The sequence below is a fragment of the Ranitomeya imitator genome, chromosome 2 (genome assembly GCF_032444005.1).
Source record: "Ranitomeya imitator isolate aRanImi1 chromosome 2, aRanImi1.pri, whole genome shotgun sequence".
Taxonomy (NCBI): Eukaryota; Metazoa; Chordata; class Amphibia; order Anura; family Dendrobatidae; genus Ranitomeya; species Ranitomeya imitator.
Window position 1 is genome coordinate 523,991,966 of NC_091283.1, and position 26,919 is coordinate 524,018,884.

Consider the following 26,919-nt stretch of genomic DNA (forward strand, 5'->3'; position numbering starts at 1 on the left):
TATAGTCACAGGGCCAGACGACAAGAACACATGGCTAGAAATATGCATGGAGGATACCTGATGGAAACGTTCGGCTGCACTCTTATGACTGATAGGGACCATGGAACGGTTTCCAGAAGTCCCTGCAGTTGCCACCAAGGCTGAGGGTCTTCCCTGAACCAGTACGTTTTCTTCTCCCTGTGATGTGCGCTGTAGATAGTCTTTATAATCTGTGTATTGAGTCAGAGGGTGCTGCTTCTGAAATGAGGACACATCTACAAAGATGAAATTACAGCATTGTTTTACCAAATGTGATTAATAAAAGAAAAATAAAAAACCTCAAACCCCACAAAATCTATGTCACCTCCTCAGTTGGTGCCTCATACATACAGTACAGACCAAAAGTTTGGACACAGCTTCTCATTTAAAGATTTTTCTGTGTTTTCATGGCTATGAAAATTGTATATTCACACTGAAGGCATCAAAACTATGAATTAACACATGTGGAATTATATACCGTACTTAACAAAAAAGTGTGAAACAACTCAAATTATGTGTTATATTCTAGGTTATTCAAAGTAGCCACCTTTTGCTTTGATGACTGCTTTGCACACTCTTGGCATTCTCTTGATGAGCTTCAAGAGGTAGTCACCGGGAAGGTCTTCCAACAATCTTGAAGAAGTTCCCAGAGATGCTTAGCACTTGTTGGCCCTTTTGCCTTCACTCTGCGGTCCAGCTCACCCCAAACCATCTCGATTGGGTTCAGGTCTGGTGACTGTGGAGGCCAGGTCATCTGGCATAGCACCCAATCACTCTCCTTCTCGGTCAAATAGTCCTTACACAGCCTGGAGGTGTGTTTGGGGTCATTGTCCTGTTGAAAAATAAACGATGGTCCAACTAAACGCAAACCGGATGGAATAGCATGCCGCTGCAAGATGCTGTGGTAGCCATGCTGGTTCAGTATGCCTTCAATTTTCAAAAAATCCCCAACAGTGTCAGCAGCAAAGCACCCCCACACCATCACACCTCCTCCTCCATGCTTCACGGTGGGAACCAGGCATGTAGAGTCCATCTGTTCACCTTTTCTGCGTCGCACAAAGACACGGTGGTTGGACCAAAGATCTCAAATTTGGACTCATCAGATCAAAGCACAGATTTCCACTGGTCTAATGTCCATTCCTTGTGTTATTTAGCCCAAACAAGTCTCTTCTGCTTGTTGCTTGTCCTTAGCAGTGGTTTCTTAGCAGCTATTTTACCATGAAGGCCTGCTGCACAAAGTATCTTCTTAACAGTTGTTGTAGAGATGTGCCTGCTGCTAGAACTCTGTGTGGCATTGACCTGGTCTCTAATCTGAGCTGCTGTTAACCTGCGATTTCTGAGGCTGGTGACTCGGATAAACTTATCCTCAGAAGCAGAGGTGACTCTTGGTCTTCCTTTCCTGGGGTGGTCCTCATGTGAGCCAGTTTCTTTGTAGCGCTTGATGGTTTTTGCCACTGCACTTGGGGACACTTTCAAAGTGTTCCCAATTTTTCGGACTGACTGACCTTCATTTCTTAAAGTAATGATGGCCACTCGCTTTTCTTTACTTAGCTGCTTTTTTCTTGCCATGATACTAATTTTAACAGTCTATTCAGTAGGACTATCAGCTGTGTATCCACCAGACTTCTGCACAGCACAAGTGATGGCCCCAACCTCATTTATAAGACAAGAAATCCCACTTATTACACCTGACAGGGCACACCTGTGAAGTGAAAACCATTCCCACCTACCTCTTGAAGCTCATCAAGAGAATGCCAAGAGTGTGCAAAGCAGTCATCAAAGCAAAAGGTGGCTACTTTGAAGAGCCTAGAATATAAGACATAATTTCAGTTGTTTCACACTTTTTTGTTAAGTATATAATTCCACATGTGTTAATTCATAGTTTTGATTTTCATAGTCATGAAAATACAGAAAAATCTTTAAATGAGAAGGTGTGTCCAAACTTTTGGTCTACACTGTAGGCCTTGGTAGTATTAGTGTAACAGTGCTTTTGGTCATGCTTCACCCACTTTCCCCCCAAAAAGTTCTGGACATGACATTCTTTAGGTTTCCTCCATCAACCTGATGTAACATTATTTATTTATATTCTTATGCTTACTTATACAGCACCATTACTGTATATTCCACAGCACCTTACAGATATCGTCATTGCTGTCCCCATAGGGGCTCACAATCTAAATTCCCTATCAGTGTGTCTTTGGAGTGTGGGAGGAAGCCCATGCAAACATTGTGAGAACATACAAACTCCTTGGAGATGTTGTCTTTGGTGGGATTTGAGCCCAGGACCGCAAAAGAACAGTGGTGACCACTGAGGTGCCCAAACTTGAGATACATTGGGAAAGGAAGAGGTAGGACAGTAGTGTTTAGGGCCCATCTATAATAATTAGGTACATCTTGATGTAGTTGGATGGCTTTTGAGCTCTTTGATCAAAAAACATCAAGTATCTTGTTATTATTCAATACTTACAGCAATATTGCAGCTCATAAATTGATTAGTCGCAGAATTCCGGGGCCATAACCGACGCTGATGGGAGGGGGTAGTATTACAATGAGGACAGGGGGCAGGGATTTTTCCCGGGCACCTCACGCCCCGGAGCCAGGAAGAAATCATTACCAAAGACAGAATATAACATTTCTCCACAACAAGACCTAATTAATATGTGACATACAGGTAGGACTAGGGTAACATTTCTATCACCTGTATGCCCATATTAATAGGTCACATATGTCCCGGGGTGACAAATTCCCTTTAAAAGGTATGTTACTAACTGGCTGTTATGGATATCCACAGCACAAGTCATAAATGTATACCGTAGTAAATGGAAATCATTGTATCTATGTTGGAAATAGGACCATGGAACGTGCTGCTGTCACTGGAGAGGTGAAATTCCTATTGATTTGTATGAGAACTGTGACCACCTCTTCACTGAAAGCAGGTGAGCGATGCAGCCCATTCGCAGGACAGATGCAGATCCCATCGAAGTGACGCCTATCTACTGTACATTATGCCATAAATGTGCAAGGTGGAATATCCCTTTAATTCCAATGGCTGTATACAGTATATTATCTATATAACTGAGAATAGTAGATATTTGACTACTTTAATCAGTGTGATTGGAGTTGCTCAAATGAAAAGATGGCAGATACCCATCAACTTAGTAGTTAGCTGGAATATCTTGGGGCTTTGACTGTACTTACCTCGTAAGTTTTGGAAATTGTACTTGAGACCATACTCCGTGTTTTGATGCTTTTCTAAGGTTTCCAAAAGCAGTTTCTCCTGTATATCCCGAGCATTACAAGTGTCCCGCTCCAGGTTCTCTCTGTGTTTCTCCCTGGACAGAGACGTTAGTCCCCACCGGGACGTCAGGTCAGACATCCATCGATTTACTCTCTTACCGTGATATAGGAGAAGTAGAAGGAGACTCACACAGGTCACTGCGGCAATTAGCAAGGGATACATTGTCCTAAAAAGTAAAACTGTCTTAGTCGTGGAAATGTATATGGGAGACTTCACATCCTGAAACTGATATCCTGTGAAGAGGCGAGCCTCGGATTTGTAGGAAAAAATTTTAAAAAAGTGAAAGCCCACATTAGGCCCTGTGCACATGTTCAGTATTTGGTCAACATTTTACCTCAGTATTTGTAAGTCAAAAACCAGGAATGGGTGATAAATACAGAAGTAGTGACGTGGATTCCTTGGATAGTTCCCCTCCTGGTTTTGGATTACAGATACTGAGGTAAAATACCGACCAAATATTGATAGTGTGACTGTGGATTTATGCCGTTGGTAGGAATTCCACACCTACTACAGCCGGGGTCTTGAGCTCTCGTAGGTGTTATGTCAATGTAGCAATGGTGACACCAGTATTAGGTGTCTACAAGACTGTGTTAACACGATTGTAGAAAAAAAACAATCTGATTTTGATATTTTGAAAAAAAAAAAAGGACAAGTTTTCATTTGCATTGTCATCTATATGATGTTTATTTTTAGGCATCAGAAGCATGCTAAGTTGTAATAAACGATGAAAAATATAAAAAATAATACCTATACTATAACCAGAAATGTGTCCTTCTGTCCGAAGCTCCGACGCATGTGCAGGAGTCAACACTATGGAAAACCATAAAAAGTTCCCAGCCAGTAGAGATAATATTAAAAATGTCTTTATTGATACAAATGACAGCAGTATAATAATTAAAACAATTAAAAAATGTGGGCACAATAAAAGAGATGCGAACTCGGCTTCAGGAAAATGGCCGCCGCGATCTCCATCTGCGCACGCGCGGCATCCCGCGGCCATTTTCCTAAAGCCACGGGCAGCAGAGGACTCCATATGCACACGCGCGGCCTCAGGAAGATGGCCGCCCCCACAGATCACCAGGGAAATGGCGCCGATCGCGCGTTTTTTCTTCTCCTGCCCAGTGGATTCAGAAGATGGGCATGCGCAAACCACTACACCACCAACGGAAATATATGCAAGATCTGGGGGAAGAAACAGCGATGTCGCCACGCCCATATGACCTGACCAACCTGATTGACAGGCGAAAACGGCGACTTTGGTAAGTTATTTCGGCAGCATAGGTGGGGAATCAGGGTACGCAAAATACACTTATAGTAACGCACAGCTCAGGCCTTATTTAAAAATATTTTTATCTCATACTGAAAAAACGGGGTGACAGGTTCCCTTTAATATCGTACTGCAGGCCGGCTGCTTCCCCAAAAACTGGAACCAAGGCCTCATAAACCCTATACACAAAAACGGGGACAACCCAGCAAACTACCGGGGTATATGTGTCAGCAGCAACCTGGGTAAACTCTTCAACTGCATCCTGAATAAGAGGATCCTCACCTTCCTCACTGAGCACAACGTCCTCAGCAAGAGCCAAGCAGGGTTCATGCTAAACCACTGCACCACTGACCACATCTACACTCTGCACAGCCTCATCAAGAGCCACGTCCACAATACAAAGAATGGGAAGATATACGCTAGTTTTGTGGACTTCAAGAAGGCCTTCAACTCAATGTGGCACCCAGGAGTATTCCTAAAACTGCTGGGGAGCGGAATAGGAGGCAAAACATATGATGTCATCCGAAGCTCCAACACTGAGAACATTTGCAGTGTGAGGGTCAATGGTAAGGAAGACAGCCTATTTCCAACAGAGCCGAGGAGTGAGACAGGGCTGCAGCCTCAGCCCAACGCTCTTTAACATCAACATCAATGAGCTGGCGGTGGCCCTAGAGTCCTCCTTAACACAAGGACTCACCCTCCATGACATCCAGGTGGAATTTCTGCTGTATGCGGATGACCTTGTGCTGTTATCACCAACTGAGAAAGGCCTCCAAGATCATCTGAAAATCCTAGAGACCTTCAGCAGCACATGGGCACTGCCAATCAACCAGAAGAAAACTAATATCATGGTGTTCCAGAAAAGAAAGCAGAAACCTACTGGCCATCCTACCTTTATGATAGACAACGCCCACTTACAGGAACCAACAGGTACACCTACCTGGGCCTAGAACTCAACCAGTCAGGGAGCTTCAAGCAAGCCATAGAGTTACTAAAAGACAAGGCATCCAAAGCCTTTTATGCCATCAGAAGGTGTCTGTACCATCTCAAGGCACCAGTAACCGTCTGGCTAAAAATCTTTGACTCTATCATTGCCCCAATCCTTCTGTATGGCAGTGAGGTCTGTGGCCCAGTTTCAAACCCAAACTGGGATGCTGGGCCGACTGAAATATTCCACCTAGAGTTCTACAAGCATCTTCTCCAAGTCCATCAGATCACATCAAACAGCGCCTGCCGACCAGAGCTGGGCAGATTCCCACTACACCTCCCAATCCAGAAGAAGGCGCTGTCATTCAAGGCTCATCTACAAAGTAGCAGTCCCAGCTCCTATCATCACAAAGCCTTCCTACACCAGGAAGCCTCCCAACAAAAAGTACCCAAAGCCAGTCTGACCAAGCCATCAACCTACATGGCCTAAAAAAGGTGAAATCCGGAAGATGGTACACAAAGTCAAAGAGGAATATCTCAGCATCTGGATGAACGAAATAAACAAATCCCTGAAGCTGACGATATACCAGAACCTACAGAGGGAGTACAAACTGGCCCCGTGTGTAGAGAAACTAGAAAACCCCAAAGATCGACAGATCCTGAGCCGATACAGACTGAGCGCCCACAGCCTACTCATCGAATTCCGGGCGGCACTGACAGAACTACAAGCCTCGAGAGAGCAGACTCTACCAGCAGTGCCCCCAGGAGGCCGAGGAGGATGAGGTCCACTTCCTGCTGAGGTGCCCCAAATACTCCGCAGTGAGGGACACTCACTTCAAGAGGCTGTATGATCTCCTCCCAGACTTCACCTCCATGGAGGAGGAAGAGAAACGACTGATAATACTGGGGGAAGAGGAAAGTGCAGCGGCCATAGCAGTTGAATATGTCAGTTCCTGCCACAGACTAAGGCTAGTTTCACACTAGCGTTTACCTGATCTGCGGACTTCCTCCGTGAAGCCCCGCCCTTGTCCACTAGCTCTGCCTACTTATGCACGCGGCCTGCGTACCTATCTATAACATTAGGTACACAGGTCGTGCCGCTAGATGCGGATGCTTCCGCATGCGTCGTTTTGACGATGCGGCGACCAGCGTAGGACGCAGCTTGTAGCAATTTTTTTTCTCCGCATCGTCAAAACGACGCACGCGGAAGCGTCCGCATACAGCGGCACGACCTGTGTACCTAATGTTAAAGATAGGTACGCAGGCCGCATGCAGTAGGCGGAGCTAGCGGTGGAGGTGCGGCCGAGGGCGGGGCTTCACGGAGGAAGTCCGCAGATCAGGAAAACGCTAGTGTGAAACCGGCCTAAGAGGAGCCTGATATGCCATGGACTCCTATACCTCACCCTGGACATGTCCCTAGCCTCTAAAAGGAGTCTGATATATCCTGGACCTCTAAACCAGGCCCCAGATGTGCCACCGCTGTGTAACCGCCCAATCTAATAACATCTTGTCATATTTATTCCATCCGGTACATGGACCGTGACGAGGAACCCGGGCCGCCCGCTCCGCACCTACTACACACATGGCACTATGCCTGGCGCATTATGCCAACAACCAAATGTGACCCCCAGAATGTGGGGACCTCCAACAGGGCGGGCTGTGGGGGGCGCACTCCCTACATTCGCAATGTTTATGTAAAATATAGTTTTCATCACAATTCACTGCAGAGCGACACCGTGGTCTGTTCCCCAATGGCTGCGCCCTCACACTGCTGATGCCGGCAGTCAGGCGCCCACCCTCCGGCACAATAATAATAATAATATCACTTACTTCCAGGTTCAAAATATTGAGAAGACGGAAAACCCCGCCCCTCCTAATCACGTGCTTCAGCCTGCAGCCAATGACTGCTAGGATAACATGGTACACAGGGAGCCATGATTGTTGATGGCAAGGTGCCCTCGTGACCTGTAGGCTAAGCTTCGTAAACAGAAATGAGGCGCCATGTTGGTTGCTGGCAGATCAGGAAGCAGCTGTTTTTAATGATGCCGCCAGAGCTGCGGGTTTCTATATTCTTAGCAGAGCTCAGTAACTGTAGGCTTTTTTTAACAGCAGTATATATGTAAAAACTGTAGCAGCGCTGGTTTTATTGTATTTCCCATCATGGCCACTAGGTGTCCTCGCCTGTCAGCTACTAACAAGTAAACAGCGATGACGTCGGGAGAAAAGAAAATGGCAGTGAAATAATAAAGGGGAATAATTCTGGTGGAAAAGAACAAAGTTTAAAGCCATGTTTCCACGTGATAAACGCTTAAGACCAAGGGGAAGTTGTTCCATCAGACAGGAGTAGTCTCAGTATTTTCTAGGTCTTCTAATCTACAATGACAGTAATTAGTCACTTGCATTACCTGCAAATGACAATCTATTCCAGCAAAACTCACATTGATCATTTGTTGCCTTGTCTGTTTTTATTTCCATAAACAGCACCACTCCTGCCAATAGGCTGAATCTGGTATTGCAGCTCAGTCACTTTTAAGGCTTATTCCCAAAATATTAACTCATGCCCTACCCATTATATTGGGGCTAAATTACTGATGAGGCTCCGACTGTTGGAACCTCCACGATCAAAAGAAAGCTCTGGGATCTACAGAGCCCATCTTAAAAGGAGCAGCGGTGCACAGTCCAGGAGTGCGCTCCTGTCCTAGTCTATGGCACTGCGCTCCTGTCCTAGTCTATGGCACTGCGCTCCTGTCCTAGTCTATGGCACTGCGCTCCTGTCCTAGTCTATGGCACTGCGCTCCTGTCCTAGTCTATGGCACTGCGCTCCTGTCCTAGTCTATGGCACTGCGCTCCTGTCCTAGTCTATGGCACTGCGCTCCTGTCCTAGTCTATGGCACTGCGCTCCTGTCCTAGTCTATGGCACTGCGCTCCTGTCCTAGTCTATGGCACTGCGCTCCTGTCCTAGTCTATGGCACTGCGCTCCTGTCCTAGTCTATGGCACTGCGCTCCTGTCGTAGTCTATGGCACTGCGCTCCTGTCGTAGTCTATGGTACTGTGCTCCTGTCGTAGTCTATGGTACTGCTGGTGAGAGCTGGCCAGGGCTCATAGGGGCGGTGGTCAGAACTGGCTGATCGATCAGTGGGGGGATCACATATCCTATAGATAATGAGAACTTCTAAATATGGGAAAACCTGTAGATAATGAGCTCCCATGCTAGAGCCAGACAGGAGTACAGCCCATGACATCTGCCACACCTTCATATGGCAAAAAGGAGATTTTTGTGTACTCACCATAAAATCTTTTTCTCCGAGCCAATCATTGGGGGACACAAGACCATGCGTGTTATGCTGCTGCCACTAGGATGACACTAAGTAAACAAAAGATTAACTCCTCCTCTGCAGTATACACCACTGGCTACAATTTCACCAGTTCTTGCTTAGTGTCTGTAGGATGCACTTGGGTCTGTTTTCAGACCCCAACTTTCTTGTTTTTAATTTTTATTTTAATTTTTGATTTTAATTTTACCCAACGGAGTGAAGGGGGCGACGGGTCCTTTTTTATAGGGCCCGCTCTCCCCCGAACCAACAACAGGCGAGCATGGCGAGTATACCTCCCCCGTCCCTCTCCTGCGACGTCTGGGGCAAGTTTTGCTGGGGCATCGGTTCCATCCTTGGTCCCGATTTCCCCCCGCTACCCCCCTCCCTGCAGCGAGCACATAACGCCCTGCTCTCATGTAGCTCTCCGGGGCACGACAGAGGAAGATCCACAAAGCCCCAAGACAAACCCCTTTTTGGGGATGAGGACGCATCAGGGACCTCTCCATCCCCCATCCAGGGTGCATGGATTGAGTGCGCACCCTCACAGGACAGGATAATGAGAACTTCTAAATATGGGAAAACCTGTAGATAATGAGTACAAGCCCATGACATTTGCCAGACCTTCATATGGCAAAAAGAAGATTTTTGTGTACTCACCGTAAAATCTTTTTCTGCGAGCCAATCATTGAGGGACACAGGACCATGGGTGTTATGCTGCTGCCACTAGGAGGACACTAAGTAAACAAAAGATTAACTCCTCCTCTGCAGTATACACCCCTTCACTGGCTACAATTTTACCAGTTCGGTAGTAAAGCAGGAGGAGCATGAACAAATGACAAACTATGTCAAAAACCAAGAAGTAACAACAAGCCAAACAGGCTAACAGGGTGGGTGCTGTGTCCCCCAATGATTGGCTCGGAGAAAAAGATTTTACGGTGAGTACACAAAAATCTCCTTTTCTCCTACGCCTCATTGGGGGACACAGGACCATGGGACGTACAAAAGCAGTCCCTGGGTGGGGAGCAATATGCTAATACCCCATGTACCCCATGTACCAGATGCCTGCTAAGGGCGGCGTCTGCAGAAGAGAGAGAATGAATGTGGTAATGTTTGGTAAAAGTGTGCAAACTGGACCATGTCGCAGCCTTGCAGACCTGCTGTCCTGACGCCTGGTGCCGAATGGCCCATGAGGCGCCCACCGACAGGGTAGAATGGGCCTTGATCCCAGCTGGGATAGGAACACCTGTGACATGATAGGATTCTTCAATGGCCGACCGAATCCATTTAGCAATAGTAGCTTTGGAAGCCGGAGAAACCTTCCTTGGCTCCTCTGGAAGAACAAACAGGGCATCCGACGTGCGGAAGGGAGCCGTCCGCGAGACGTACCGACATCCACCTCATTGAGGTGGAAAGAGACGACCTTGGGCAGAAAAGCGGGAGAAGTCCTCAATACCGCCTTGTCCGAATGAAAAATTAGAAATGGAGGGTGGCAGGAGAGTGCAGCCAACTCCGAAACCCGCCTGATGGACGTAATAGCCACTAGGAACACTACTTTCCAGGAGAGGAAAGTCAGGGACACGTCCTGTAGCGGTTCGAAGGGAGTCTCCTGGAGAGCTCCGAGAACTAAATTAAGATCCCACGGATCCAAGGGCATTTTGTAGGGAGGCGCCACGTGGGAGACTCCCTGGAAAAAAAAAGTCTTCACCGGCAATCTATTGGCAATCTTTCGCTGGAAAAGGACTGACAATGCTGAAACTTGACCCTTTAGAGAGCTAAGGGCAAGTCCCGATTCTAGTCCAGACTGAAGAAATTCCAGTATGGCAGGGATGGAAAATAACAAAGGGGATCGCCCCTGTGCATCGCACCATGAGAAGAAAATTCGCCAGGTACGGTGGTAACAGCGCATGGAAACAGGTTTCCTAGCCCTGATCATGGAAGACACCTCGGGAGTGAAACCCGCTTGGCCTAGAATCCAGGATTCAACGGCCTGGCCGTCAAAGACCCCTGAGTTCTGGTGGTAAATGGGGCCCTGTGAGAGAAGATCCACGCGATCTGAAAGACGCCAGGGGGCGTCGGCTACCAGCTGAACCAGTTCCGCGTACCATGCCCGGCGCGGCCAGTCCGGCGCGACAAGGATCACTGGTACCCCCTCTGCCCTGATCTTCTTGATGACCCTGGGCAGCAGGGGAAGAGGAGGAAAAATGTACGGGAGACGAAACTGGTGCCAAGGCAAGACCAGGGCGTCTACTCCAATGGCCCGTGGATCGAGTGACCGAGCAAAGAACTGTGGAACCTTGTTGTTCAACCTGGATGCCATGAGATCCACATCCGGAGTCCCCCAGCGAAGACAGATCTGCTGAAAAACCTCCGGGTGAAGAGACCACTCGCCCGAGGCGAGGCCCTGGCGGCTGAGGAAATCCGCCGCCCAATTCTCCACACCCGGAATGTGGATCGCCGAGATGGGCGAATGATTGGATTCCGCCCAGTGCAGAATGTGGGACACCTCGAGCATAGCCATCTTGCTGCGGGTTCCCCCTGACGATTGATGTACGCCACAGCCGTGGCGTTGTTGGACTGGATTCTGACTGAGTGACCCGCCAGGTGATGAAACTGGAACAATGCAAATCTGATAGCTCGTATCTCCAGGAGATTGATGGGAAGGCGAGACTCTCAAGAGGACCACCGCCCCTGAGCTGTGTGGTGGTTGAAAACCGCCCCCAGCCTATGAGGCTGGCATCGGTGGTCACCACCAACCACTGCACAGGGAGAAAGGATCTTCCCTGGGTTAGGGAGGACTTCAACGTCCACCACCTGAGGGTCTTTCTGACCCGTGGGGACAGGATGAAGCGTTGGTCGAGGGAAGACGGATTGCCGTCCCACGCCGTCAGAAGCACATGCTGAAGAGGACGGAGGTGAAATTGCGCGAATGGAACTGCTTCTATGGCAGCTACCATCCGCCCGAGAACGCGCATGCTGAACTGGATGGAGTGGGAGACTGGACGGGAAAGACTTTGGGCTCCCTGCTGCAAGGCCAAGGCCTTGTCTTGAGGGAGGATGACCAGACCGCGAGAAGTGTCCAGAGTCATTCCAAGGAAGGTAATCCGCTGGGCCGGAATCGGAGAGGATTTCTCGAAGTTTATCTTCCAACCCAGGTGAGAAAGAGTATCCACCGTGAGAGTGATGGACTCTTCGCAGGCTGGGTAAGAAGGACCTTTTATCAGTAGGTCGTCCAGGTACGGAAGTACCACCACTCCCCTGGAATGAAGAATGGCCATGGCAGCCGCCATGACCTTCGTGAAGACCCTGGGGGCGGTGGCGAGGCCGAAAGGCAAGGCCACAAATTGGAAGTGCTCTCTGCGACACGCAAAGCGTAGGAACTTTTGATACGGAGGAAACATTGGGATGTGGAGGTAAGCATCCTTGATGTCTATGGACGCGAGGAATTCTCCTATTTCCATAGACGCGACCACCGATCGGAGGGATTCCATCCTGAAGTGACGGACTTTTACAAATTTGTTTAACCGTTTTAGGTCCAGGATCGGACGGAGCGATCCGTCCTTCCTTGGGACCACGAATAGGTTTGAGTAGAACCCTTTGAACCTTTGGTCTGGGGGAACAGGAATGATGACTCCGTCCCCTTGAAGTGCCCGTATGGCCTGAAGAAGAGCTGTTGTCATTGATTTTGGAAGGCAAGACTGGAAGAAGCGTGTCTTGTTGGGGGGGGGGGGGGGAGAAAATTCTATTTTGTATCCGGTGTATACCAGTTCCCTGACCCACTCGTCGGAAACGACTGAGAGCCAGGCCTGGTGGAACAAAATTAAAGGCCCTCCTACCCTGTTGGAGCCCCCCGGAAGCCGCAAAGAGTCATTGCGTGGAGGATCTATGGGATCCCTTAGACCCGGGAGGTCTCGGTCTGGGTTTCCAATTACGGTTAGGTCTGTAAGAGACCTGGGAGCCTCGGCCGCCGCGCGTGCCTTGCCCTGATGCGGAGGTGGAGGGTGCAGTAGACCAGTTGGTATTGCTGCGAAAGTGCCGAAATCGGGGTTGTTGATACCGAAATGGCCGGGTAGGCTTTTGCTGGGGAAGAAATTTACTTTTTCACCCGGGGGTGTCCGAGATGATTTGGTATAGTTTTTCACCAAACGACCCGCCTGGTAGGGCAGAGATGTCAAGGAGCGCTTGGAGGCCGAATCTGCTCGCCAATCCCTGAGCCACAGGGCTCTTCTGATGGAGATTGCATTCGCGGCTGCTTGTGCCGCGCAATTGGCTGCGTCTATTGAGGCATTGACTACAAAGTCCCCAGCCTGGGCTATCTGGTTAGCCAGGTTGACTGCTTCAGGAGGAAAGTCTCTAGCTTGCATGGTCGAGGAAAGCATCTCGGCCCAAGCGGACATAGCCTTAGCCACCCAAGAGGCAGCGAAGGAGGGAAAGAGGGAAGCTCCTGTGGCCTCGAAGACGGAGCGAGCCAGATAATCAATCTGGCGGTCAGAGGGGTTCTTAACAGAGGAGCCGTCTGACAGGGACAGGATGGTTTTGGAAGCGAGATGTGACACAGCAGGGTAGACAGAAGGGGACTGCAGCCAGTCCTTGATTAGGTCCTGAGAAAAAGGATATTTTGCCTCTATGGGTTTTTGACCCATGAAACGTTTATCGGGGCGATCTCTATGTTTTTTTACAATTTCTTTGAACTCAGGATGAGTGACAAAAAAACTTTTGGACACGTTTAGTCTTTTTGAACGACACCACGTGTTCGGGCGTAGACACGGATTCCTCGGTCACCTTCAGGGTCTGGTTAACCGCCTCAATGAGAGAGTCGAGTGTCTCTTGGGAGGGGGAGAAATCCTGAACGTAAGAATCGTCGGACTCATTTCAGAGTCGTTCGGGTTGTCTGGGGAAGGGGACCGGGACGCAGAGGTCGCCGACGCTGAAAAACCAGCTGGCCCGTGGTCAGGGGAAGAAACATGGGCCCGTTTTCTGGAACCCCGAGAAGGAGATAGCGTGCACCCCCTGCTGGTGGACGGATCCGTACCGTCGCCCGTATCCACCGCGGACTGACCTGAAGGGGGGATCCGGAGGGAATCAACCGCCCTGACTAGAAAATCCATAGATCGTGACAGAGAAGCTGCCCACTCAAGGAGACTAGGCTCCACAGGGTCGGCGGCATCGGTGGCTGCGCAGGGGCCGGGACACAATCTGCACACAAAGGGCTAGTGTGAGCTCGGGGCAGGGCCGCATTGCAAGTGGAACATACAGTGAAAAATACTGTGTGCTTCTTGTTTCCCTTTCTAGTCTCCTTGGATTGAGACATAGTGTCTTTGGAGACAGAGCGGGCAGTATACGCAGGGAAGGGGTTAAGCTTTCTTGAAGCAGCTTACCCACGATCCTGTGCCTGTGTCCCCGGGGAGGAATTAGCCGTTCTGGAGAGCTGTGGACGCGTGGGCTCCTTGCAGGGAGGTAGAGCAATATGGCCCCCGAGATCTGCAGGGCGCCTCTTGTCCCAGACGAGAAGCGCCGAAATAGGGGGCGGGGATTCGGCCGTGGGAGGGATCTGCCCACTGCAGCCTACTCCGGCTGAAAAGCCGGGGAGTTCATTTTTGGCCTGCTCGGCGATGTGCAGCGACGGCCGCAAGGAGCGCTGCATACCACTGCGGCCTACTCCGGCTGAAAATCCGGGGACTAAATTTCTGGCCTGCCCGGCGATGCGCGGCCGCGACGGAGCGCTGCTTGCCACCGCTGACCATGGCTGACGGCGCCTCTCCCCAGGGACCCGGACCGCACCGCTGCCGCAGAGTGGGGGCGCAGGGAGATTGTATACTCACAGCGTCGCAGGACCTCCTGTCCTGTGAGGGTGCGCACTCAATCCATGCACCCCAAAAAGGGGTTTGTCTTGGGGCTTTGTGGATCTTCCTCTGTCGTGTCCCGGAGAGGTACATGAGAGCAGGGCTCTATGTGCTCGCTGCAGGGAGGGGGGTAGTGGGGGGAAATCGGGACCAAGGATGGAACCGTTGCCCCAGCAATAATTTGCTCCAGCAAAATTTGCCCCAGACGTTACAGGAGACGGACGGGGGAGGTATACTCGCCGTGCTCGCCTGTTGTTGGTTCGGGGGAGAACGGACCCTATAAAAAAGGACCCATCGCTCCCTTCACTCCGTTGGGTAAAATTAAAATTAAAAACAAGAAAGTTGGGGTCTGAAAACAGACCCAAGAGCCTCCTACAGACGAAGAAGAGGGGACGGGAAGAAAAACATTAGACTCGAACAAAGAAGACCCAGGAAAACATACTCAGAAGGGAGGTAAGAACATTTCTAAAACAATCCACAGCGAGGAGATTGGAACAAAACAAAATCCCCTAAACTGCATGCTCGCAAACGCCAGAAGCCTGACAAACAGGATGGAAGAACTAGAAGCAGAAATATCTACAGGTAACTTTGACATAGTGGGAATAACCGAGACATGGTTAGATGAAAGCTATGACTGGGCAGTTAACTTACAGGGTTAGTCTGTTTAGAAAGGATCGTAAAAATCGGAGAGGAGGAGGGGTTTGTCTCTATGTAAAGTCTTGTCTAAAGTCCACTTTAAGGGAGGATATTAGCGAAGGGAATGAGGATGTCGAGTCCATATAGGTCGAAATTCATGGAGGGAAAAATGGTAACAAAATTCTCATTGGGGTCTGTTACAAACCCCCAAATATAACAGAAACCATGGAAAGTCTACTTCTAAAGCAGATAGATGAAGCTGCAACCCATAATGAGGTCCTGGTTATGGGGGACTTTAACTACCCGGATATTAACTGGGAAACAGAAACCTGTGAAACCCATAAAGGCAACAGGTTTCTGCTAATAACCAAGAAAAATTATCTTTCACAATTGGTGCAGAATCCAACCAGAGGAGCAGCACTTTTAGACCTAATACTATCTAATAGACCTGACAGAATAACAAATCTGCAGGTGGTCGGGCATCTAGGAAATAGCGACCACAACATTGTACAGTTTCACCTGTCTTTCACTAGGGGGACTTGTCAGTGAGTCACAAAAACACTGAACTTTAGGAAGGCAAAGTTTGACCAGCTTAGAGATGCCCTTAATCTGGTAGACTGGGACAATATCCTCAGAAATAAGAATACAGATAATAAATGGAAAATGTTTATAAGAACATCCTAAATAGGCACTGTAAGTGGTTTATACCTTGTGGGAATAAAAGGACTAGAAATAGGAAAACCCCAATGTGGCTAAACAAAGAAGTAAGACAGGCAATTAACAGTAAAAAGAAAGCATTTGCACTACTAAAGCAGGATGGCACCATTGAAGCTCTAAAAAACTATAGGGAGAAAAATACTTTATCTAAAAAACTAATTAAAGCTGCCAAAAAGGAAACAGAGAAGCACATTGCTAAGGAGAGTAAAACTAATCCCAAACTGTTCTTCAACTATATCAATAGTAAAAGAATAAAAACTGAAAATGTAGGCCCCTTAAAAAATAGTGAGGAAAGAATGGTTGTAGATGACGAGGAAAAAGCTAACATATTAAACACCTTCTTCTCCACGGTATTCACGGTGGAAAATGAAATGCTAGGTGAAATCCCAAGAAACAATGAAAACCCTATATTAAGGGTCACCAATCTAATCCAAGAAGAGGTGTGAAACCGGCTAAATAAGATTAAAATAGATAAATCTTCGGGTCCGGATGGCATACACCCACGAGTACTAAGAGAACTAAGTAATGTAATAGATAAACCATTATTTCTTATTTTTAGGGACTCTATAGCGACGGGGTCTGTTCCGCAGGACTGGCGCATAGCAAATGTGGTGCCAATATTCAAAAAGGGCTCTAAAAGTGAACCTGGAAATTATAGGCCAGTAAGTCTAACCTCTATTGTTGGTAAAATATTTGAAGGGTTTCTGAGGGATGTTATTCTGGATTATCTCAATGAGAATAACTGTTTAACTCCATATCAGCATGGGGTTATGAGAAATCGCTCCTGTCAAACCAATCTAATCAGTTTTTATGAAGAAGCTATAGGCTGGACCACGGTTAGTCATTGGACGTGGTATATCTCGATTTTTCCAAAGCGTTTGATACCGTGCGGCACAGAGGTTGGTACACAAAATGAGAATGCTTGGTCTGGGGGAAAATGTGTGTAAATGGGTTAGTAACTGGCTTAGTGATAGAAAGCAGAGGGTGGTTATAAATGGTGTAGTCTCTAACTGGGTCGCTGTGACCAGTGGGGTACCGCTGGGGTCGGTATTGGGACCTGTTCTCTTCAACATATTCATTAATGATCTGGTAGAAGGTTTACACAGTAAAATATCGATATTTGCAGATGATACAAAACTATGTAAAGCAGTTAATACAAGAGAAGATAGTATTCTGCTACAGATGGATCTGGATAAGTTGGAAACTTGGGCTGAAAGGTGGCAGATGAGGTTTAACAATGATAAATGTAAGGTTATACACATGGGAAGAAGGAATTAATATCACCATTACACACTGAACGGGAAACCACTGGGTAAATCTGACAGGGAGAAGGACTTGGGGATCCTAGTTAATGATAAACTTACCTGGAGCAGCCAGTGCCAGGTAGCAGCTGCCAAGGCAAACAGGATCATGGGGTGCATTAAAAGAGGTCTGGATACACATGATGAGAGCATTATACTGCCTCTGTACAAATCCCTAGTTAGACCGCACATGGAGTACTGTGTCCAGTTTTGGGCACCGGTGCTCAGGAAGGATATAATGGAACTAGAGAGAGTACAAAGGAGGGCAACAAAATTAATAAAGGGGATGGGAGAACTACAATACCCAGATAGATTAGCGAAATTAGGATTATTTAGTCTAGAAAAAAGACGACTGAGGGGCGATCTAATAACCATGTATAAGTATATAAGGGGACAATACAAATATCTCACTGAGGATCTGTTTATACCAAGGAAGGTGACGGGCACAAGGGGGCATTCTTTGCGTCTGGAGGAGAGGTTCTTCCACTTACATAGAAGAGGATTCTTTACTGTTAGGGCAGTAAGAATCTGGAATTGCTTGCCTGAGGAGGTGGTGATGGCGAACTCAGTCGATGGGTTCAAGAGAGGCCTGGATGTCTTCCTGGAGCAGAACAATATTGTATCATACAATTATTAGGTTCTGTAGAAGGACGTAGATCTGGGGATTTATTATGATGGAATATAGGCTGAACTGGATGGACAAATGTCTTTTTTCGGCCTTACTAACTATGTTACTATGTTACTAAGCAAGAACTGGTGAAATTGTAGCCAGTGAAGGGGTGTATACTGCAGAGGAGGAGTTAATCTTTTATTTACTTAGTGTCCTCTTAGTGGCAGCAGCATAACACCCATGGTCCTGTGTCCCCCAATGAGGCGTAGGAGAAAAGACATTATTTTGGCCTAAGCCAGTTGTATGGAGCCCTATAGACCTACACAGAGCATGAGCTGCTGTGGTGCATATGGCAAGTCAGAAACCGGGGAGGTGGCCAAGACAGTGTTGGACCTGGCGAGGGCAAGTAATCCACAAGTTTTTTTTTTCTTTTTATAAAATAAAACATATTGTCGAAAAGAGAACCAGCACTTTCAACTATACGGTGTATGGGGCCTAGAAGAGGAGATTTTCAGGTAACTTAGTAGGAGGATTTCTGTGTTTAATGTGCCTCAGTGGTCAGAAAATGAACATTCAGGCCACAATATATCAGTCATTGTGCCTTTTGTCTAGAGCAGATATTGTTGTACCTTTACTTGGTTTTTGTTTGACAATGTTGGTGTAGATTTCCTTCCCCTCAGCTGCAGGGCGGCCTGTGGGGGTCTTCATGTGGTGCTCTGATTAGCTATTTAGATGTATGGATTCCGACTGGTCACTGATCCCTCACTGACCTGCCACCTAGTTTAAATACTGAATATCATTGTTTCTTTTTTTTTTTAAACTAAGAAAATTCACATTCATCAGGCAGGCTACTGCACAGGCGCCATCTTGATGGAGCTTAATTTATTATCCTTCTCTAGCAAAATGGTGCCAGCGGCGGCACCTGCACAGTAGCATCTATCACGTTACGATTAGTAATGAGCGAATATACTAGTTACTCGAGATTTCCCGAACACGCTCGGATGACCTCCGAGTATTTTTTAGTGCTCAGAGATTTACTTTTATTCGCCGCAGCTGGATGATTTACAGCTAGTAGCCAGCTTGATTACATGTGGGGATTCCCTAGCACCAGGCAACCCCCATATGTACATGTACATATGCTGGCTAATACAGTTAGGGCCAGAAATATTTGGACAGTGACACAAGTTGTTATTTTAGCTGTTTACAAAAACATGTTCAGAAATACAATTATATATATAATATGGGCTGAAAGTGCACCCTCCCAGCTGCAATATGATAGTTTCCACATCCAAATCGGAGAAAGGGTTTAGGAATCATAGCTCTGTAATGCATAGCGTCCTCTTTTTCAAGGGACCAAAAGTAATTGGACAATGGACTCTAAGGGCTGCAATTAACTCTGAAGGCGTCTCCCTCGTTAACCTGTAATCAATGAAGTAGTTAAAAGGTCAGGGGTGGATTCCAGGTGTGTGGTTTTGCATTTGGAAGCTGTTGCTGTGAGCAGACAACATGCGGTCAAAGGAACTCTCAATTGAGGTGAAGCAGAACATCCTGAGGCTGAAAAAAAAGAAAAAATCCATCAGAGAGATAGCAGACATGCTTGGAGTAGCAAAATCAACAGTTGGGTACATTCTGAGAAAAAAGGAATTGACTGGTGAGCTTGGGAACTCAAAAAGGCCTGGGCGTCCACGGATGACAACAGTGGTGGATGATCACCGCATACTTAATTTGGTGAAGAAGAACCCGTTCACAACATCAACTGAAGTCCAGAACACTCTCAGTGAAGTAGGTGTATCTGTCTCTAAGTCAAGAGTAAAGAGAAGACTCCATGACAGTAAATACAAAGGGTTCACATCTAGATGCAAACCATTCATCAACACCAAAAATAGACAGGCCAGAGTTAAATTTGCAGAAAAACACCTCAAGAAGCCAGCTCAGTTCTGGAAAAGTATTCTATGGACAGATGAGAAAGATCAACCTGTACCAGAATGATGGGAAGAAAAAAGTTTGGAGAAGAAAGGGAACGGCACATGATCCAAGGCACACCACATCCTCTGTAAAACATGGTGGAGGCAACGTGATGGCATGGGCATGCATGGCTTTCAATGGCACTGGGTCACTTGTGTTTATTGATGACATAAGAGCAGACAAGAGTAGCCGGATGAATTCTGAAGTGTACCGGGATATACTTTCAGCCCAGATTCAGCCAAATGCTGCAAAGTTGATTGGACGGCGCTTCATAGTACAGATGGACAATGACCCCAAGCATACATCCAAAGCTACCCAGGAGTTCATGAGTGCCAAAAAGTGGAACATTCTGCAATGGCCAAGTCAATCTCCAGATCTAAACCCAATTGAGCATGCATTTCACTTGCTCAAATCCAGACTTAAGACGGAAAGACCCACAAACAAGCAAGACCTGAAGGCTGCGGCTGTAAAGGCCTGGCAAAGCATTAAGAAGGAGGAAACCCAGCGTTTGGTGATGTCCATGGGTTCCAGACTTAAGGCAGTGATTGCCTCCAAAGGATTTGCAACAAAATATTGAAAATAAAAATATTTTGTTTGGGTTATGTTTATTTGTCCAATTACTTTTGACCTCCTAAAATGTGGAGTGTTTGTAAAGAAATGTGTACAATTCCTACATTTTCTATCAGATATTTTTGTTCAACCCTTCAAATTAAACGTTACAATCTGCACTTGAATTCTGTTGTAGAGGTTTCATTTCAAATCCAATGTGGTGGCATGCAGAGCCCAACTTGCGAAAATTGTGTCACTGTCCAAATATTTCTGGCCCTAACTGTAGCTGTAAATCATTCAGCCGAGGCGATGAAAACTAAGGGTATGGGCACACGGAGTTTTGAGCTCTGCGTATTTTTCCGCAGCGGATTTGAGAAATCCACAGGTAAAAGGCACTGCGTTTTACCTGCGGATTTGCCACGGATTTTGTGCGGATTCCTATTATGGTGCAGGTGTAAACCATTGCGGAATCCGCACAAAGAATTGACATGCTGCGGAATGTAACCCGCAGCGTTTCCGTGCGATTTTTTTTGCAGCATGGGCACTGCGGATTGTGTTTTCCATAGGTTTACATGGTACTGTAAATGCATGGAAAACTGCTGCGGACCCGCAGCAAAATCCGCAACATGTGCACATAGCCTAAATCTCCGAGCACTAAAAAAAATACTCGGAGGACACCCGAGCATGCTCAGGAAATCTCGAGTAACAAGTATGTTCGCTCATCACTAGTTACGATAGATGCTACTGCACAGGTGCCGCAAGCTTAATGAAGCCTAATTTTTTTTTCTCCGACCAAATAGGGCGTTGATCCAGGGAACTAGTCTGACTGCCGATGTGGAGTCGGGAAGGAATTTTTTTTCCCCCAATGTGGAGCATAGCAATACATGCAGCCGCACGCTCCGCTCCTGAGTGACACCGGCAATGCCGGGTATTAACAGGCGAGACTCGGCCATATTTCTCGCATGTGTGATCCCAGCCTTAGGCCGGCGTCACACTTGGGAGTTTTACGGACGTAAGAGCGCAGAAAATACGTCCGTAAAACTCGCAAAACAAACGGCACAATTATTCTCTATGCCCCTGCTCCTATCTGCCGTATTTTACTGATCTGTATTATACGGCCTTCTACGGCCGTAGAAGATCGCAGCATGCTGCGTTTGTCACCGTATTGCGCAAAAAAAACGCCAATGAAAGTCTATGGAAGCCCCAAAAATACGGATTACACACGGACCAGCAGTCTGACTTGCGAGAAATACGCAGCGCTATTAGAGAGAAAAGCCGGCAATTCAGTGCGGTGTACAGTAAAATCACACTGACAGCTTACAATAGAATAGGTAGAATAAATGTGTACACATAGAATAGGTATATATATATATGTCAGTGAGACACATATATGTATATATATATTACTTCATACAGCGCTAGATAGCTTTAAAGCCGGTAATTCAATTACCGGCTTTTGCTATCTCCTTCCTAAACCCGACATGATTTGTGACATGGTTTACATACAGTTAACCATGTCATATCACCTTTTTTTTTGCATATTCCACACTACTGTTAGTAGTGTGTATATGCAAAATTTGGCCGTTCTATCTAAATTAAAGGGTTAAATTGCGGAAAAAATTGGCGTGGGCTACCGCGCAATTTTCTCCGCCAGAGTAGTAAAGCCAGTGACTGAGGGCAGATATTAATAGCCTGGAGAGGGTCCATGGTCATTAGCCCCCCCCCCCCCTTGGCTAAAAACATCTGCCCCCAGCCACCCCAGAAAAGACACATCTGGAAGATGTGCCTATTCTGGCACTTGGCCACTCTCTTCCCATTCCTGTGTAGCGGTGGGATATGGGGTAATGAAGGGTTAATGCCACCTTGCTATTGTAAGGTGACATTAAGCCAAATTAATAATGGAGAGGCGTCAATTATGACACCTATCCATTATTAATCCAATACTAGTAAAGGGTTAAAAAAACACAAACACATTATTTAAAAATATTTTAATGAAATAAAAACAAAGGTTGTTGTAATATTTTATTCAACGCCCAATCCAGTCACTGAAGACCCTCGATCTGTAACAAAAAAAAAATAAATAAACCAACAATATCCTTACCTTCAATATCCTTACCTTCGTGTGCGTGTCATTATACAGTGGGGCTGTGGGTGTGTGTATGTCATTATACAGTGGGGCTGTGTGTGTTTGTCATTATACAGTGGGGCTGTGTGTGTGTCATTATACAGTGGGGCCGTGCGTGTGCCTGTCATTATACAGTGGGGCCGTGCGTTTGCCTGTCATTATACAGTGGGGCCGTGCGTGTGCCTGTCATACAGTGGGGCCGTGCGTGTGCCTGTTATTATAGAGTGGTGCTGTTGCGTGTGTGCGTGTGTCATTATACAGTCGGGCTGTGCGTGTGTGTGTCATTATACAGTGGGGCTGTACATGTGTGTGTGTGTATGTCATTATATAGTGGGGCTGTGTGTGTGTCATTATACAGTGGGGCTGTGCGTGTGTGTGTCATTATAGAGTGGGGCTGTGCGTGTCATACAGTAGGGCCGTGCGTGTGCCTGTCATTATATAGTGGGGTTGTGCGTGTGTGTCATTATACAGTGGGGCTGTGGGTGTGTGTTTGTCATTATACAGTGGGGCTGTGCGTGTGCCTGTCATACAGTGGGGCTGTGCATGTGTCATTATACAGTGGGGCTGTGCGTGTGTGTCATTATACAGTGGGGCTGTGCGTGTGTGTGTCATACAGTGGGGCTGTGTGTGTGTCATTATACAGTGGGGCTGTGTGTGTGTCATTATACAGTGGGGCTGTGCGTGTGCCTGTCATTATACAGTGGGGCTGTGCATGTGCCTGTCATACAGTGGGGCTGTGTGTGTGACATTATACAGTGGGGCTGTGCGTGTGTGTGTGTCATTATACAGTGGGGCTGTGTGTGTCATACAGTGGGGCTGTGTGGGTGTCATTATACAGTGGGGCTGTGGGTGTCATTATACAGTGGGGCTGTGCGTGTGTGTGTCATACAGTGGGGCTGTGTGTGTCATACAGTGGGGCTATGTGTGTGTCATTATACAGTGTGGCTGTGTGTGTGTGTCATTATACAGTGGGGCTGTGTCATAATACAGTGGGGCTGTGTGTCATTATACAGTGGGGCTGTGTGTGTGTGTCATTATACAGTGGGGCTGTGTGTGTGTGTCATTATACAGTGGGGCTGTGTGTGTGTGTCATTATACAGTGGGGCTGTGTGTGTCATTATACAGTGGGGCTGTGTGTCATTATACAGTGTAGCTGTGTGTGTGTGTGTCATTATACAGTGGGGCTGTGCATGTGTCTGTCATTATACAGTGGGGCTGTGCGTGTGTCTGTGTGCCATTGGTGCATTCACTCTGTCATTCTTTGGACTGCAGACTTGTGCTTCTCACATTGCTGGCAGTGCTGTGGTCATTTGGCGGGTGTGTGGCTGTAAGTTTGTGATTTGCATACATGCGGTCACATGCCGACCAGACTTGCATGGCCTAATGCAACTGTATTGAACAAGGCCCAAAACAGTCTAGTCGAAATGTGGCTGGGAATATATATATCGCATGCTTGCAGTCACAAGACCACCTGTTGCCGGCACCAGAGAATCTTCATAGCGCATGATATGAGGATTCACACATAGTGTCTGTAGACATGTAGCATAAGATCCGACAACCCCTTTAAGGATGAGCCGCTACTCATGGGCCACTGCTGTGTGCTTGCCCCCCAGGCTAAAATTTGCCAGTCAGCCCCTGCCCTCTGCTGGTTGTCCCTAGATCGTGGGAACTTTCCTAGAAAGCTCCCAGGCTCGAGTTCATAAGAGGCGCCCTCTGCTGGTTGTCCTCATATGAACTCGAGCCTGGGCGCTTTCTAGGAAAGTTCCCACGATCTAGGGACAACCAGCAGAGGGCGCCTCACCGCAAATGCAGGTAAATATAGGTCATTGACCTACTTTACCTTCATTCCCCGGGGTTTTGCAGCCACGAACAACGTTGCATTAGCAAAGCTCGTGACTGCAAAATATTTTAACCCCTTCAGATGGATTTACATCGTTGGACATTACAGATCTTCGGAAGGTAAAGATATTGTTGGTTTATTATGTTTTTTTTGTTACAGATCGAGGGTCTCCAGTGACTGGATTGGGCGTTGAATAAAATATTACAACAACCTTTGTTTTTATTTCATTAAAATATTTTTAACTAATGTGTTTGTGTTTTTTTAACCCTTTACTAGTATTGGATTAATAATGGATAGGTGTCATAATTGACGCCTCTCCATTAATTTGGCTTAATGTCACCTTACAATAGCAAGGTGGCATTAACCCTTCATTACCCCATATCCCACCGCTACACGGGAATGGGAAAAGAGTGGCCAAGTGCCAGAATAGGCGCACCTTCCAGATGTGCCTTTTCTGGGGTGGCTGGGGCAGGTGTTTTTAGCCGGGGGGGGGGGGGCAATAACCGTGGACCCTCTCCAGGCCATTAATATCTGCCCTCAGTCACTGGCTTTACTACTCTGGCGGAGAAAATTGCGCGGGAGCCCACGCCAACTTTTTCCGTCATTTAACCCTTTAATTTAGTAGATAGATCAGCCAAATTTTGCATATACACACTACTAACATTAGTAGTGTGGAATATGCAAAAAAAAATGGTGATATGAGATGGTTTACTGTATGTAAACCATGTCTCATATCATGTCGGGTTTAGGAAGGAGATCGCAAAAGCCGGTAATTGAATTACCGGCTTTAAAGCTATCTCGCGCTGGAAGAAATATTAATATATATACATATGTGTGTCTACTGACACATATATATATATATATATATATATGTATATATATATATTTTTTTTTTTTGACACATGGATCCCTTCTATAGCCGTATGTTGGTTTTGCAAGCCTGCGAGAAAAACACGCAGTACGGATTACATACGGAGGATGCCATGCGCAAAAAACGCTGACACACCCTGCCTACGGAGGAGCTACGGACCACTATTTTCGGGACTTTTCAGCGTATTACGGCCGTAATATACGGACCGTATTGTTTTACGCTGTGTGTGACGCCGGCCTTAGTCTGCAAAATTAATAGGGCCAAATGAACAGCGCCATAGATTAATGGGTACAAACTATCTGTGAAACACATGGATAGCGCACACACATGTGTAAAATGGAAATTGGACATAGTGCTGAAAAGTTCATTTTTCTCAACAATTCTAGGTCTAGAAGTCTTCTATCTGGTGTGGTCATTAGTCTGATGAGGAGACTCCCATATATATGAATGCTGAAATTCTAGAAAATTGCATGAGATATAAGCTTGTGAATGGAAATAAAAATACACAGCACTCCATTTGAGGACAACAAAAAATGTAACCAATTTTTAATTTTATAATGGAAAATACATTTTTATTTCCAAAATAAAAGTCACAGATGCACATAACACAATGTAATTTGCTGAATAAAAGAGTAACTATAGAACAGGGAAAGACACTTAACAGCAAGGAGCAGGCAAACATAACAGATTTTAGGAAGCAGATACCTTTCAAACATTCAAGAGAAAAAAAGTAAAGAAAACCCAAGAAATACTCCCTATGTAATAATTAGGGTGTAAGTCGGAGGTTGAATTGACACGATCGACCTCCTATTAAATGACGAAAAACAAACAAACAACATACTGTACTAAGTTTTGACCAACCTATGGCTAATAAGTAGCTAATTGATAGTAATGTGGATGGAGCAGCGGTATTTCCCAATAAACCTATCGTGTACTAATACAGAAATACCTCTCCTTTCCATGAGAATTTAAAAATGAAATAAATAGAAAAGTACTAAGATATGGCCAGAAATGTATCTACCATATTAAGGGAGTCACTTTCTGCTTCTTTAAGGCACACCCAACCACGTTAAGGAATCGGTGGCAGGTTGTAAAACTAAATAGGTTCGCTGAGATTGGCGTTGTCATCTAGTTTGTGTGTAAATAGTTATTTCTCTCCTCGGTAACATTACATAAAAATCCAACATTCAGAAAAACACTTGTATCGTATCTGGAGAGTTGTATCTAAAAAGGTTTGTATGTACACACTATACATCTGTCCTGAGTGCGGTTCATTATATATTATTAGTTTGTCTGAGATCTATTCAATATTATGAGGTTTTTTATACAACAGTAGAACCGTGAGAATACAATTCTTACATAGCTAAAGAGTTTATTGGGGTCATCCAGTTTGGACAACCCCTACCAATCTAAAGGATCCCTTTGCAATTAACTGATCCCACAAACCGCTGTTACCGCCAGGGAGTGTTCCTTTCTCCTACAGCGACACCGCAGGAGAAATGAGGTACTACACAGCGGCAACTGAAATCAATGGGCTGTGTGTATAATGCTCCAGAAGGAATAGACGCTCTTTTAGGCAACTTTGTACTATGGGTGAAAGAAGTGTGGCCCAAATGGAGGACCGCCTCTACATCTGTATAC

At 46.5% G+C, this 26,919-nt stretch overlaps 1 protein-coding gene and 1 long non-coding RNA gene across 3 annotated transcripts in view; one reads left to right on the forward strand and one right to left on the reverse strand.

Moving 5' to 3' along the window:
* GHDC (GH3 domain containing) overlaps positions 1–7,389 on the reverse strand; it is a 76,749-nt gene extending 69,360 nt beyond the window's left edge. The window contains exons 1-3 of one of the 2 annotated variants that reach the window (XM_069751806.1): positions 7,341–7,389; positions 3,217–3,482; positions 58–254 (exon numbers count right to left, since the gene is read on the reverse strand). In XM_069751806.1, the coding sequence (XP_069607907.1) occupies positions 58–254; positions 3,217–3,478 (459 nt within the window). In that variant the 5' untranslated portion in view covers positions 3,479–3,482; positions 7,341–7,389. Of the gene's footprint in view, positions 1–57; positions 255–3,216; positions 3,483–4,063; positions 4,198–7,340 lie in introns of those variants that run through there. The other variant, XM_069751805.1, reaches the window with a different exon arrangement.
* Positions 1–26,919, forward strand: part of LOC138664828 (uncharacterized) — a 617,141-nt gene that overhangs the window by 429,759 nt on the left and 160,463 nt on the right. The gene's annotated exons all lie outside the window — the stretch shown is intronic.